At 41.2% G+C, this 13,295-nt stretch overlaps 2 protein-coding genes across 2 annotated transcripts; both read left to right on the top strand.

Moving 5' to 3' along the window:
- Positions 1-6,564: 6,564 nt before the first annotated feature.
- On the top strand, positions 6,565-11,348 carry LOC311041071 (uncharacterized protein; the record flags this gene model as incomplete). The annotated part of the gene is made up of 12 exons (XM_084051509.1): positions 6,565-6,830; positions 8,022-8,129; positions 8,336-8,725; positions 9,016-9,117; positions 9,363-9,595; positions 9,690-9,868; positions 9,991-10,084; positions 10,169-10,507; positions 10,607-10,724; positions 10,832-10,923; positions 11,015-11,184; positions 11,333-11,348. Exons 3-12 carry the CDS (start codon positions 8,656-8,658, stop codon positions 11,346-11,348), a joined length of 1,413 nt encoding a protein of 470 aa, XP_083907635.1. The 5' UTR covers positions 6,565-6,830; positions 8,022-8,129; positions 8,336-8,655.
- On the top strand, positions 11,337-12,911 carry LOC311040869 (uncharacterized protein). The gene is made up of 3 exons (XM_084051240.1): positions 11,337-11,599; positions 11,739-11,906; positions 12,007-12,911. The coding sequence occupies exons 1-3, from the start codon at positions 11,377-11,379 to the stop codon at positions 12,216-12,218; spliced, it is 603 nt and encodes a 200-aa protein (XP_083907366.1). The 5' UTR covers positions 11,337-11,376; the 3' UTR covers positions 12,219-12,911.
- Positions 12,912-13,295: the final 384 nt, after the last annotated feature.

Genomic DNA, 13,295 nt, shown 5'->3' with positions numbered 1-13,295 from the left:
AGTCTGAAAAAATGGCGTCCATTTTGAATTTTCAATGAAAATGTTCAACTATCCATATGGTAAATAAATTCAACAAATTGTGTCTGTAATATCATATCCATCACTCATTAGAAAACAGTTGTTGCTGGTGGCCATTTAGAAAAATGGCTGCCATGGGCGCCATGTTGAAAATTCATGACGCCTCCATATCTAAATCTTTTGGGAATGCCTTTAGTTATAAGTGTACCAAATTTCATGCTTTTATCACAAACTGAACGATTCCTTTGTATTTGGGAGCTAAGCTCTTGGACTACAAGTGACGGCTGCCATCTTGAAAAATAGCGGCCATCTTGAATATTCGATGACAATTTTCTATTATCCAAAAGACATTTACCAAGTACTATGTATAGTAAATAAGTCTGAAATATCATATTATATTCATCATTCATAAGAAAACAGTTGTTGCTGGCGGCCATTTTGAAAAATGGCTGCCATGGGTGCCATGTTGAAAATTCATGATGGCTCCATATCCAATTCTTTTTGGAATGCCTTTGGCTATAAGTGTACCAAATTTCATGCTTTTATCACAAATTGAACGATTGTTTTGGTTATCTGCTGCATAATTTGGCAAACAGGACTGCACAAGAGTGACTGGCCCCATATATGTCCTGCTTGGAATGCACTTCACTTGCATTCACTTCCTTGTAGGAACTACTTCTATGAAGTTCTATCGTACATGAGTACTATGAACTCCTCAATGACTTGCATATGTTTATCATTTATTGCAACAGGTGTTGAACCTAATTCGGAGAAGTTGTCTGCCATGCTGACCTTTTTCCCTTTCCATGGAAGGACGAAACTGTGTGGCATCCCCTGAATGCATGAAAGAAGCAAAGACCTGGTGACTTTGATTCAATAGCTGATGCAATTTCATGAACGGGGATCCATCTGAGATCCTTCTCTACTTCCAAAGGCAATCCACAGCTAATTCAAGCCAAGTCTTTGAACAAGTGAAACTGTTATGTCAACAATGTCATATATGGGCAGAGCTGCAGAGGATAGCATCTGACACATCATGATTCGCAGCTCAGATACTGACGTTGTTGTCATAGCAGTTGCACTTGTTCATATTAAGTAAGTCTGAGACTTATTGTCAGTATCAGCTGAGAACGCAGGGGTCTTATAGACCCCCTGGTATTGCTGAGGTGGAGCGCCACACTCACCGTACCTACTCATACACTGATCCTGACCGAACCCATGACCATGTGATACGAAGGTGAAAGCTCTACCGACTGAGCTACCCAGACACAAAGACTTGGCTTGAAAAAGCTGTCGAAGAATCGCAGATGGATCCCCCTTCATGAAAATGCATCAGCTATTGGATCAAAGTCATCAGGTCTTTGCTTCTTTCATGCGTTCAGCAGATGCCATACAGTTTTGTCCTTCCACGGATAGAGAAAAAGGTCAGCACCTGTTTGAGAAAATATCCCTATATATATCTAAGTTTTTGTATTTATTGGTGAACATATTGAAAAGTCTGTTGCCCTAGGTCATTAAAAAGCTACCAAATCACTTTAAAATGTGCTATAAATTGATTCTGTGGATGGTAATTAATACAAATAAAATGTGCTACAAGCTCATGTGAATGTACATTTATGCAATTTATCGGCAGCCATATTGGAAAATATGCCGCCATATTGGAACCTAATATTATTATTTTTTATCTTACTTGGTAGAAATACCATCAGAACATATTTTCCGATATTACAATAAGGGGGAAATCAAAGATTTACAGCCCCAGCAAAGTGATATAGTCCAAAATGTTGGCCCAGTTGCAGCCATTTTGAAAACTGGTGTTGGCCTTCTTGAAATCTTAGGATTTTTGCGTGGCCAGAGGTTGATTATTAATTAGGGTCATATGAAGGACATCTGTGCCAAATTTCGCGCTTGTATCACCAAGTGCACTATGGTATCAAATTCCCGCCTTACTATGGTGTCTGACCTGGATTTAGGTAGTTGATTGCTTGAAGGAGGACATTCATTGCATGCCAAGCCAAGCCATAGTGGGACTGGTAGGAGACTCTATGAACAGTGGCAGTATGTATGATCTGGATGGGGGGCTGAACAAGGCTCTGCAATGCTTGCATAATATGCAGCCCATGAGATCCATACTTCATCCTCAAGGTTGTCTTTCCCCATAAGGTGTCTGACTCTCTCCAACCACTGGGAGCCTTCCTCAAGTATGTTGCTGAGAGAACAAGAGGCTGGCTGAGGATGACTGTTTGTATTAAGGGCAGGAACATCAGTTTGGAGTAACATCCAGATCCATTGTTGTGTAGAAAGCTGGAAAGGATTGTACATCCTTCTTCCCCATCTTAGCTGGAACTAGGATGTTAGTGAGATTGTCTGTTTGTTGGTCATCTGACGGGAAGTGCTGCTGAATGCTAATGCATGTCCCGTGGAAGGCTGATTTTGCTGTTGTTGATGATGGGTTGTGGTCAATGTTGTCAAAACCACCATTGTTGAAGACACCCTTAACTGCCTGAGGTGGGACCACCACACCAATCTGCTCCCACTGATTGATCACTGTACTCAATGTTTTCAAGCGATCACATGATACACACATATCTCGCTTATGCATGGTATCCACCTGGTGTTTACTGCCAGTATGCAGGTGCAGATTCATTGCCAGATTGCTCTGGAACCCACTCCCACCTCACATCAAAACCGCCCCCACCCTTGCCGTGTTCAAAACCTCCCTCAAAACCCACCTCTTCAGAACTGCTTTCAGACCTAGCTGATCTCCTACCACCCTAGTCTCAACTTTTGTTTTATTCCCTGGCCTTCTGTAGCCTTTTTTTAACTTTTTTTTTTTTTTTGTATTTTCTTATTAAAGTTGTTTTGTTTTGATTGTGTTCTACTTAGTTTAGCTTTGTAAAGCGACTTTGAGTACTCAGAAAAGCGCTATATAAATTCCAGGTATTATTATTATTATTATTATTATTATTAGATACAGTGAAGCTGTGGTTCCCTTTCTCTTATGTGACAACTAACACTACGGACATTTCTTGGATCTGCATTTCACAGAGTTGTAAATTATTTGCTGCCCAATTGATGTAGCAACCTGGCACTTCTCTGGTTCAGGGGTCAATACCTTATCTATCCAGAAGCATCTTTAGGAACAATTGCAACAGGGGAGGGATTGAATCAGGAGGCTGTGAAGGAACCTGTACATTATTGTTTCATCGCAAGATATTCTTCCCGCAGGATTTTAGCTGCTCTAGTATACATGTTACAGAAAAGGTTTGATGTCGAATTCCTCGTTTAACCCATGAGGCGCCATAGTATTTAGAGTGTAAATATGAAACATTTCACGTTGTAGCAGGCGGCGTTCTAAATTGCCTCCTCTAGGAGGTTGTGACACCTTTTCAATGCCTGTATAACGGAAAGTACTAATACTGTGGCCTGCTTGTTTAAAGTGTAGAGCCACAGGATTGCGTTCGTCCCCGCATCTAATGTTAGAGCGGTGTTCGCTGATGCGAGTACGAAGGGGTCTGTTGGTCTTTCCTACATACCCCAAGCCACAGGGACATTTAGTAAGATACATCACATTTTTGGTACTACAGGTAATCACACTGCGTATCGGTTTTACCACTGTGGGGATGTGTGTAAGTTTTGCACTTAGACGTAAAGCCACACTGGGCACAACTCCCACACCTGTAGTTCCCATCGGGAATATCATCCAAAAAGGTGTTTTGTTTTAATTCGGGCGTATAGGATCTCACCAACTGGTCCCTCAAATTAGGAGGGCGTTTAAAAACAACAGCTGGGGCTTCTTTGAAGACAGTATTGAGTTTGTGGTCCGATTTAATTATATGCCAATGTTTTGCAATTATTATTTTTAAATCAAAGCCCATGGGTGAGTATCTGAGGACACAAAAAAAGGAGAATTTGCCTTTTGAGGTCTGATTTTAGGGGGTGCAGTACGTTAGTCCGACAGCGCATTCCTCCGACAGCGCAGCACTCTGACGTTTCCAATACTAAACCCGAACCAAACCCGCACCCTAACCCTAACCGCACGCGGATGCCACATAGTCGGAGAAATGGGATGTCGGATTATCGTATGCCTCCCGATTTTAGGGGTGTTCACTCTCCATTCCGACATCTCACCACTCCGACTAGTGGCTTCCGCGTGCGGTTAGGGTTAGGGTTAGGTATAGGGTTCGTCAACGTCGGAAAGGTGACATGTCGGAAAGGAGAAATGCACCCGATTTTAGGTATGAGACATTCATCTTGTGTCATGGCTTTAAAACGATTAACAGCGACATCAACCCATTCCTGTTTATACCCTCTATCTCTAAATCTGTTAGCCTATAGCCAGCGTCAGTGCTGCAAACCCTGCGTGCCCTATGAAACTGACCAACACAGTCTCACTGCCCCGAAGTCACATATTGACTTTTTTGCAGAACGCCTTCTAGTCACATTGTGACTGCCCAACGTCATAATGTGACTTCCCAGCAGTCATAATGTGACTTTAGGGTAGCTCCATTGAGATACATAGCTGAATAGACAACATGCGTTAAAAGCTGTGGTTTAAATGCAACATAACACACGTCACCACCCAAACAAACCTGGAAATATTCTGTGCATTTTCATATTTTGTTGATCATTTTTCGATAAGTGTTTGTTGAGAACGATAGATTTGTTTAACTTTTCCAACCCCCTGACGTCACGTCAGATTACTTCCTGCATTCTGCGACGTCTTTTTCAGTGTCAATAAAGATCTGACAAAAAGAGGACCAAAAAAATGTTTTATGATCTATCTATCTATCTACATAAACGTTCAAAAGTGCTGACCCTATGGCCACAAATGTTGCAATTATGTACGGGTCCTTAAAAGTACCCGTATCTTCCGTATTTTTTAATGAAAAGTATTTTAATCTGATTGGTGGCCATTTTATCAGAGAGTTGTAATGTTGCGTGAGTGCAGTACACCTCTCAACCCATAGGGTCACGTGAAAACATATGGCAGAAATGGCCAGCAATTGGATTAAAAGGTTTTTTATTGAACATTAAAAAAAAAACGGGTACTTTTGAGAAGCCATATATAATTATAACATCCGTGGTCATAAGTTAGTATCTTTTTATTTGAAATTTGAACGTTTATGTAGATGTACGGGTAATAAATAGAAAAATGCAAACACCAAGTTGAAGTTCCGCCATGACTGCCATGATTTTTCTATTTCGACATTCCTGCTCTCACGACGACCCACAATTCATAGCGATGTCCTCCATGCACAGGTATGTTACGTGACTTATTTTGTCTTCATTCATCTAATAATAAAATCTTTAATCTGCACCACTAAATGACATAAGTACAACACAGGGTCTTTGTTAACATGTTGGTGTGTGTGTAGAAACTAGAAAGTTGTTGGATCTGTAAATTTAAGATGGCTTTTTTTGGGAGATTTCATGTAGCTAAACTAAGTGCTAGCCTAGCTAAGTGCTACAACAACAACAACAACAACAACAACAACAACAACAACAACAACAAGAGTCAGTACCTTTAGATTGAATCGGCTGTTGTTGGCCTTTGCTTGTATATTTGATATTATTTTTCACATCTGCCTTTGTGGACTTTGTTTGCAAACACTAAAAGCAAACAGAAATGTTGAATTTATTTACAATTTCCACTCCAGTGTAGGGTGGTCCGGGGACCTAAGAGCAGTGGGGGGGGGGGGGGGGGGGGGGGGGCGGGTAAAGTGACAATTTAAGACAGTAAAGTGACAATATAAGGACAAAAAAGAAGGGAAAAAATAAATGAAATGAAATGCATAAAAATGCATCAAGAAAATGCTATACAAACTGGTCAAACATTAACCAAATTGTCAAATAATATAAGAAAGAGGTAAATATTGATCTACAAGCCTTGTGAGCTTGTAGATGTGCTATTTTCACAATGTTAATCTTTGGAACGAGTCAAACTAAAAGTAACACCTCAACAACTCCTACATTCCAAGTGCTTGTCAGGGTGGGGGGTCCCCAGTTCAAATATAATTATGATGATTATTATAGAGGATTTTGTGATATTATTGGGCTATTCTAAAATAGCTGATCTAAAAGCTCACAATGCCTCGTGATTATGTGTTTTAGGTCTGCTTTTGGACAGTATGAACCATTGTAAGATATAGCATGTCTGGATGAAGGCTGTTTACTGTTTTTGTTTTATTTCTCTTGCAGATTACTACTGATTTACCAACATACCTACGTACCTACCTACCTTCCTACGTACCTACCTACCTACCTACCTACCTAACAACCTACCAACCTACCTACCTACCTACCTACCTACCTACCTACCTACCTACCTACCTACAGAACAACCCACAAACCAAAGGCACTTTTAAGAGCCACGTTTTTTCTCTCTCTCTCTCTCTCTCTCTCTCTCTCTCTCTCTCTCTCTGTCTCTGTCTGTCTGTCTGTCTGTCTGTCTGTCTGTCTGTCTGTCTGTCTGTCTGTCTGTCTGTCTGTCTCTCCCCCTTCCTGTGTGTGTGTCTACCTTTGTTTGTCTCATCCATATCTGTTGTCTGTGTTTTTACTCATCACCATGAGTGACTCAAAAAATCCATTCACAGACCTGGATCAGTTCATTGATCAGCTTGAACAAAAGGAATCAGTTAACACAGTCAAAGCTCTAGATGACATGATTCCACCTGAGTCACAATGGAAGGTACCCCCACCAGCAAAGAAGGCAAAGGCTCCCCGGACGGCGGTGACGTGGGTAAACCGAGATAGCGATGGAAACATCATCCGCGCGAGGCCCAGATCAAGCTTGAAACAGTCAAATCAGGGTCAGTATTGTTATTGCATTAAATATATTTTGAAGATCTTTATTATTTAGCCAAATCAAGGAATACATGTTGTCACTAGTGTTGGATAATTGAAAGGGCACTATTACATACAGTACTTGTCTAAAGGTCCATTCCCACTGAGCACTATAACTATAAAAGCATAGTTTAAAAGTTAAGTGGATGGCACTGTTCACACCAACTATTGAAAAAATATAAAATTCTGAACGATATAGTGCTCTTTATAGTTATCGTGCCCGGTGGTAATGGCGCTTTAAGCAGTATAAAATAGTTGACATAGTTGACATCATTGTGAGCTGGGTTGGCAGTGGCTCAGGAGGTTGAGCACCCACTGGGGAGTCTGAAGTTTACCGGTTCAAACCCCAGCTCCCTGGGTTAGTGTCCACATGACTTTGGGCAAGAAGACACTGAACCTCTCACTGCTCCTGACATTGGTGCCTTGCATGATTTTTCCTCTGCCGTGTGTGTGTGTGTGTGTGTGTGTGTGTGTGTGTGTGTGTGTGTGTGTGTGTGTGTGTGTGTGTGTGTGTGTGTGTGAGTGTGTGAAAGAAAGAGAAGGTGAGAATGTATCACTGTGCGAGTGTACGATAGAGAAGTTTGGTGAAAATGAGAGAGAGATACTGTAACTCCACCACAGATAAGGGACTTGGATAAAGTAAATATAAGTTCAAACTAAGTCTATAAAATAAATGGGAATATGAGTAATACAGCAAGAGATACCGTATTAAGACAAGTACTAAGCACATAATTTATGCTGTACACTGTATCCTAGCTCTAATCTAAATGTGTACATTATCATTTGTGTTGTACGTGTTTAGAATGCATGTGTGTTCATTCTCGCATTCTGTGTGCTCATTCTGAGTGTGTGTGATTGTAATGCACATCATAAATGACTATGGATAAAGTGACATTAGTCTTGGCAAGGCTTCAATTGAAATAGTTTGTTATTGAGTGGCCAATAGGCAGCCAGACACTTTTTAAATCAAGCAATCAGCAATCATTCCTATTTGCCTTCATGTATATGGCGCTTCATTCATAGGCAGATACGTTACGGTTTGTGAAAAGTCTACTAGTCCTCCCAGGCTAATAATCATGCTTCAACTAGCCTTAAAGCAAATAGGAAATTTTAGTCTTATGAATGTTAATATGAGTATTTTATTTTTTTGTTAACAGCTGGTCCGAGTCAGAAGGCTGACCCTGTTGTTTCCCGTCGGAAGACTGTTCCTCCTCCCGATGTTCCTGACATTAACCCTGAGGTGGCTTTTGCCCCAGATGCTGTTGGTGTGTATTTCATCAGCACTAAGCAATATGTTCATATATATTATATTGTAATAATCTATCATTTAGTTTAAATGTTAATTACATGTTTGTATTACACATTTGCCAGAATAATGGGCAACTCGACTTTTCCCAGCCATTTCATGTATTATGCTTTTGATCATGTAAAACACAAAGTTATTTTTCAATAATCCATACTGTTTTAACAGAGTGTTTCATACAAGAGCTCCAGCTGTCACTGGGCATTTCATCGGGTGTTGCTCAGGAAGAACCATCCCCATCAGCTCCTCTCCTGGCTTCCAAAGACTGGAGCACACGAAAGCGTCTCTTTGTAGAGAGATGGCGGGTAGAAAGACCCCGGCTAGTGAACAGCGCAGCAGCAAAAGAAAATGTAGCCCCACACATCTGCTAACAGTGTGCCATTAATACAGCTGCTGTTCGCTGTCATGACTGTCAACCACGCCCCTTCCTCTGTGCTGATTGTGACATCATCACGCACTCCAGATATGTACTACATAACAGAGATGCCATGACTGCCGGGTTCTTCCAGTCATTGCCTCCAACCACTTGCATTGTGGATAAGGCTCCTTGCCGTTGTGGTAAGTTCTTGTTTGTGAGTGTTTACCATAACACATTCAACTCTCTGACACGTTAAGCGTGTTAGTCCACTTAAACAATGCTTTATTGCTTGAACTTGAATGCATTTGGATGGCCCATGTCAATCATCTTCCTGAGAATATCTTGAATACATTTTCAGCAATGCAGCCATTGAATGTATTTTACCTTTCCCAAGAAAAGATTCATTCTCTTCAGGTCGTTCCAGCAATCATGATGTTGTATTTCCCATTGGACTTTAATTATCTTAATTCACATGTATGATCTCTTTCAGATCGCCTCGTACCTGTGCAGATACCTGACACCATTTGTAGTTGTCCAAAAGAGACATTGAGGGTGAAGCCAGGAAAGGCTGTCGCTGTGGTCACGATGGATGGTAAGAAGTGAAGAGCTTTTTGTCCTTTTAAAAAGCATCTTAAAAAAAAATAAAAAAATTCTGCACTCAATTATGTTGACAAAGTTTGTCATCGGTATGTATATCATATCAAATCAAACAAACAAACAAACACATGCTATTGACTAATGTATGCCACACTACAAAGCACCCTAACCCCGTTTAAGGAGCTACGTTTTACACTATAGTGGCTGTGTTTTTTTTGTGTGTGTGTGTGTTTTTCCTAGGACGATATGATCTCAGCATGCCTGACGTGAGTTGTGAGGCATGCAAAGCCACTTGGACTGCTGGAGTGGACGATTTAATTAGCAGAAACTACTGGCCTGCTACCCTTCAGTTCGCCACAATTTATGCCACAGATGTGTTCTTCTCATTCGAACAAATGAAGATGGCAGCACCAGGATTATCCTGCCAGGCTTTTCTAAGAATGCTGGATCAGCGAACTGTCCACTTTGGTCGCGTGAGTGTTGAAAGCTCTGTTTGTCATGTGGGTTGAATTGACTGCTAATTATTTTTGCACATTATTAGCCGTTGGTTTCCTTATTTTTAAATAGACTGGGAAGATCTCAAGAGATGGCTTCCAGAAAAGTTTTTTTGAGTGGGAAGCCGTGCAGTATGAGCTGGAAAACATCTGCAAGGAGCAGCCCTTTGAGTGTCCGGCGTGCACACCGGAAATGGTTGCGGTATCAGTGGATGGGAATCGCAAGCATTATCGCTTCAAGAATGCAGCCAGGTACTTCTAAATTAGTATATTGTAACAGCATTTATGTTACTAGGAAAAAGTCTAATATGCACCAAGTAACCTCATACTGTAAGATTTTGTAAACTGTTTGTATGCCTTTTTTTTTTCTTTAGATCTGAGGAACCGGCCATCTTTGATGGCATCTTCATAGCCAAGGATGAAGACGTGACAACATTTGTTGACTACATACACCAGACGACAAAACATGTAAGATTGCATACTATAATTATATGTACACGACTACAATACCCTCATACGAAAAGGTTTTCATCTTCCATATCCATATTGTAGGTACCTGGAAGAGGTGTTTGTGGAGGGCAGTGGTCAGCAGCGAGAGAGACCTCCAAAAAATCTACCAGCAGTATCGACGAAGAGGGACTAGAGCTTGCGGTGTGTCGGCATGGATTGCTACTCTGTGCATTAAATATGTACAGGGGAGAAACTTTTGCTTACCCCTTGTACCTGCAACAAAAGCTGGCCAGTAGGCAAATCATTTGTATGGATGTGACCTGCAAGTACTGGCCCTACCTCCAAAGAGTTGCATATAAATGCCCAGAGTTGCAGCATCTGCTTAACATGAAGCCTTTCCTGTCAGTGTTTCATGCCAAAGCCCATGATTTCAAATGTGAGGTAAGGAAAGATTATCATGTGATTGAATGACTTTATCTGAACACCAGTACATGAATGTCACCATCATCTGAACATTGTATTTGTTATATATTTACCCAGGTGAAATGGAGTGGGCAGTATCAGGATGGGGCTGGTTTAACACTAGGTGAGGAGGTGGAGCAATGTAATGCCTTCCTTTCTAGGATTGCAGTGACGACAAAGCACATGTCAAAAGCAGGTGAGATGACCACATACAGCACTAGTTCAAAAACATAACATAAGTACACATAGGATGTTAACATTATCATAATCATAATATATGCTAACACCAATTTCTGTTGGCAGGACGCACTGACATGTTGACTCTAATGGCTATGAACTGGAATCAGCAAAAGAGGGACAATTTGGCCACCGCACTCGCTCGGCGATATCAGAAGGTAATGGTATCAGTAATGTTCTGTATGTTTCAGTATTTGACGTGTTAGAGACAACATTTGTTTTATTGTCTATGATTCTTTGTCATTGTAGACCAGCAAAGCTCTGCAAAGCCAGTTGCAGAACCTTGAGTTGATGAAGGTCCAATTTGCAGTGGCAGAGAGCCAGTTAGAAGACTGGGTCAAGGACGTAAAGGAGTGGGCAGAAGGTGAGGCTGTTCTTACTATATGCTTCTGCCAGGTGACATCATTAGAGAATTTAATGTTAGCTTCCACTGACATTGTCTCCCTGTGCCTTGTACCTTTTTTTTTTTTTTTCCTTCATGAGCACTTAGATCCTCTACTGCAGTCTTGCATTAAATTGTGAATAATTGTTCACTTAAAGTGCAACCCACCTATTTCTTCTCTGCAGCAACAACTGCATGTGAGCCCGATGCCTTGGCCAACAAAATTGAGATGCTGGTGGTGAGTCTCAAGAGGAGGTCCCAGCGCCTTTATACCGATAAGGCCGGTAACAAAGGTCGTGCCAGGCTGCGCCGCAAGATCAGGGGGGAGAAAGAGATGCTGTCCTCTGTTGTGGAACAATACAACAGACTGGTTCCAAGCACAGAACCACTTTGCATGGAAACCATCCTGTCTGTGGAGCATGCATGGTCATGGCAGCTACTACAACAAAGTGGTATGTACTAGTCTGTTGACTACCAACAAATCTGACACATAATAGATCATATGCTCGCTTGCTTGTTGAGGTTGGGAGTGGCCAAATTGGCAAATCCAACTAATTTCCCCTGTGAATCTTTGTCAAAAATGCATTCCAGACTTAAGGACGAAGAGAAAGGCATTCGACATCATTATGGCTGTAAGGAGACTTGAGGAGGAGAAGAAGATCCTCGTGACAGAGATGAATCACCACTGGAAATCTCTTTCAACTCGTGCCGAAGGCCTGAAGGAGCTGTCCTGCATTATTTCCTCTGAGGCAATGGACGGTATGTATTGCAATATAATAATTCATAGACATAATACACAACTCTGATGACTGTTGTTAAAGTTACTAATACAGGCCTTATCTTGTGTTCTACATCCAAGATTCACAGTGGGGCCTAAGTGAAGAGGGATTGAAAGGTCTGCAGAGCATCGTTCAAAGAAAGCTGTGGAATATCAAAGAAACGATGACTCACTCACGAGACCGTTATCTACAAGTTCTGTCCGGAGCAGAGGAAATCAACTTTTTGGATGACAACGATGATGATGATGATGAATATGACATTGACTCTGAAATGTCTGATGACGAACTGTAGTCAGCAAAAGCCTGTGTGAGAGGTTTCTAAAACTGGGGATGGTAAAAGATATATTCTGGATTGACAAAGGAATAGCATCCATGTGCAGGCTTGGATACGATCTGATTTGCCTCTCATCTGGTCGTCTCTCTCGCTCTCTCTGTCCCTCTGGCTCTCTCACTCCTATGCACACCTAAAACGCTGGAACACTGGAACACTTTCGTTGACGGACTGCTTTTCCTATGTTGGATTACCACCCTTGGTGTCGACTTGTTACCCTTTCCAGTGGAGTTTTTACCTGTGATGTTTTTGCTTCATGCAGACTACCTTCTTTTGTGGACCTGCTGTTGTGCTACTACTTTTTGCACCTCACGTTTAACCTCATGTACATACCTGCTGCTATGTGGACCTATCCATACTTGATGCCTTTTATGCAAGGGATAATCAATGGGGAGCAGGCCATTATTGAGAAACTAAACCTGACAGGGTGATTATTTCTCAATTCTTGCTTATTGCCAGGCAACTTCATAAAGAAATTAATAAATTGACCCAAGAGTAACACAAAAAAAGGATTATATTGCTTACAGTAATAAAACGTGGTCGCCTCTGAAAACAACAGGAAGTGTTGATCAAATAGAATCAATATTCGGGGTACACCATTGTCTATTCCTCGCTGCAAATGTTTTTGAAAACATGCTTGAGTGTACTGTTCAGCTGTAAATGACATTGTGTTTGTTTACTGTTGTTGCAATGCAGATTGATAAGAGCCAGGTGCTGAGTGTTTGATTAGACAGCGCTCTGTTGGATTTATTCAGAATCAAGCATTCAACCAACCAAGCCGTGAAATGAGTTACATTTAGATATGTTTTCCCTCTCTCTGCCCCTCCTTTCTTCAAAAAAATGAATGATGAAACTTCACCTTCACTCTTACTCCTGTAAACCTGTGATGTGATAACACTGATTCCTAGAACATTCTTTGTAATACAAAAATGAAATCATATACCTTAATTCCCACTCCAGTTGCAGGACATTTCGTACACCAGTACATATTACCACAGGATGCCATAATGGGAAATTAAAGGATGATTACTGGCTTGT

This window comes from Gymnoscopelus microlampas, assembly GCF_963454915.1.
Source record: "Gymnoscopelus microlampas genome assembly, chromosome: 24".
In the NCBI taxonomy this organism is placed as follows: domain Eukaryota; kingdom Metazoa; phylum Chordata; class Actinopteri; order Myctophiformes; family Myctophidae; genus Gymnoscopelus; species Gymnoscopelus microlampas.
This window is presented reverse-complemented; position numbering and strand designations above follow the sequence as displayed.

Bases quoted from the DNA above. Each gene is read 5' to 3' on its own strand.
- LOC311040869 (XM_084051240.1), top strand. From the start codon at position 11,377: ATGCTGGTGGTGAGTCTCAAGAGGAGGTCCCAGCGCCTTTATACCGAT. The intron at 11,600-11,738 runs GTATGTACTAGT...AATGCATTCCAG, and splicing joins GCAGCTACTACAACAAAGTG to ACTTAAGGACGAAGAGAAAG. The intron at 11,907-12,006 runs GTATGTATTGCA...TCTACATCCAAG, and splicing joins TTCCTCTGAGGCAATGGACG to ATTCACAGTGGGGCCTAAGT.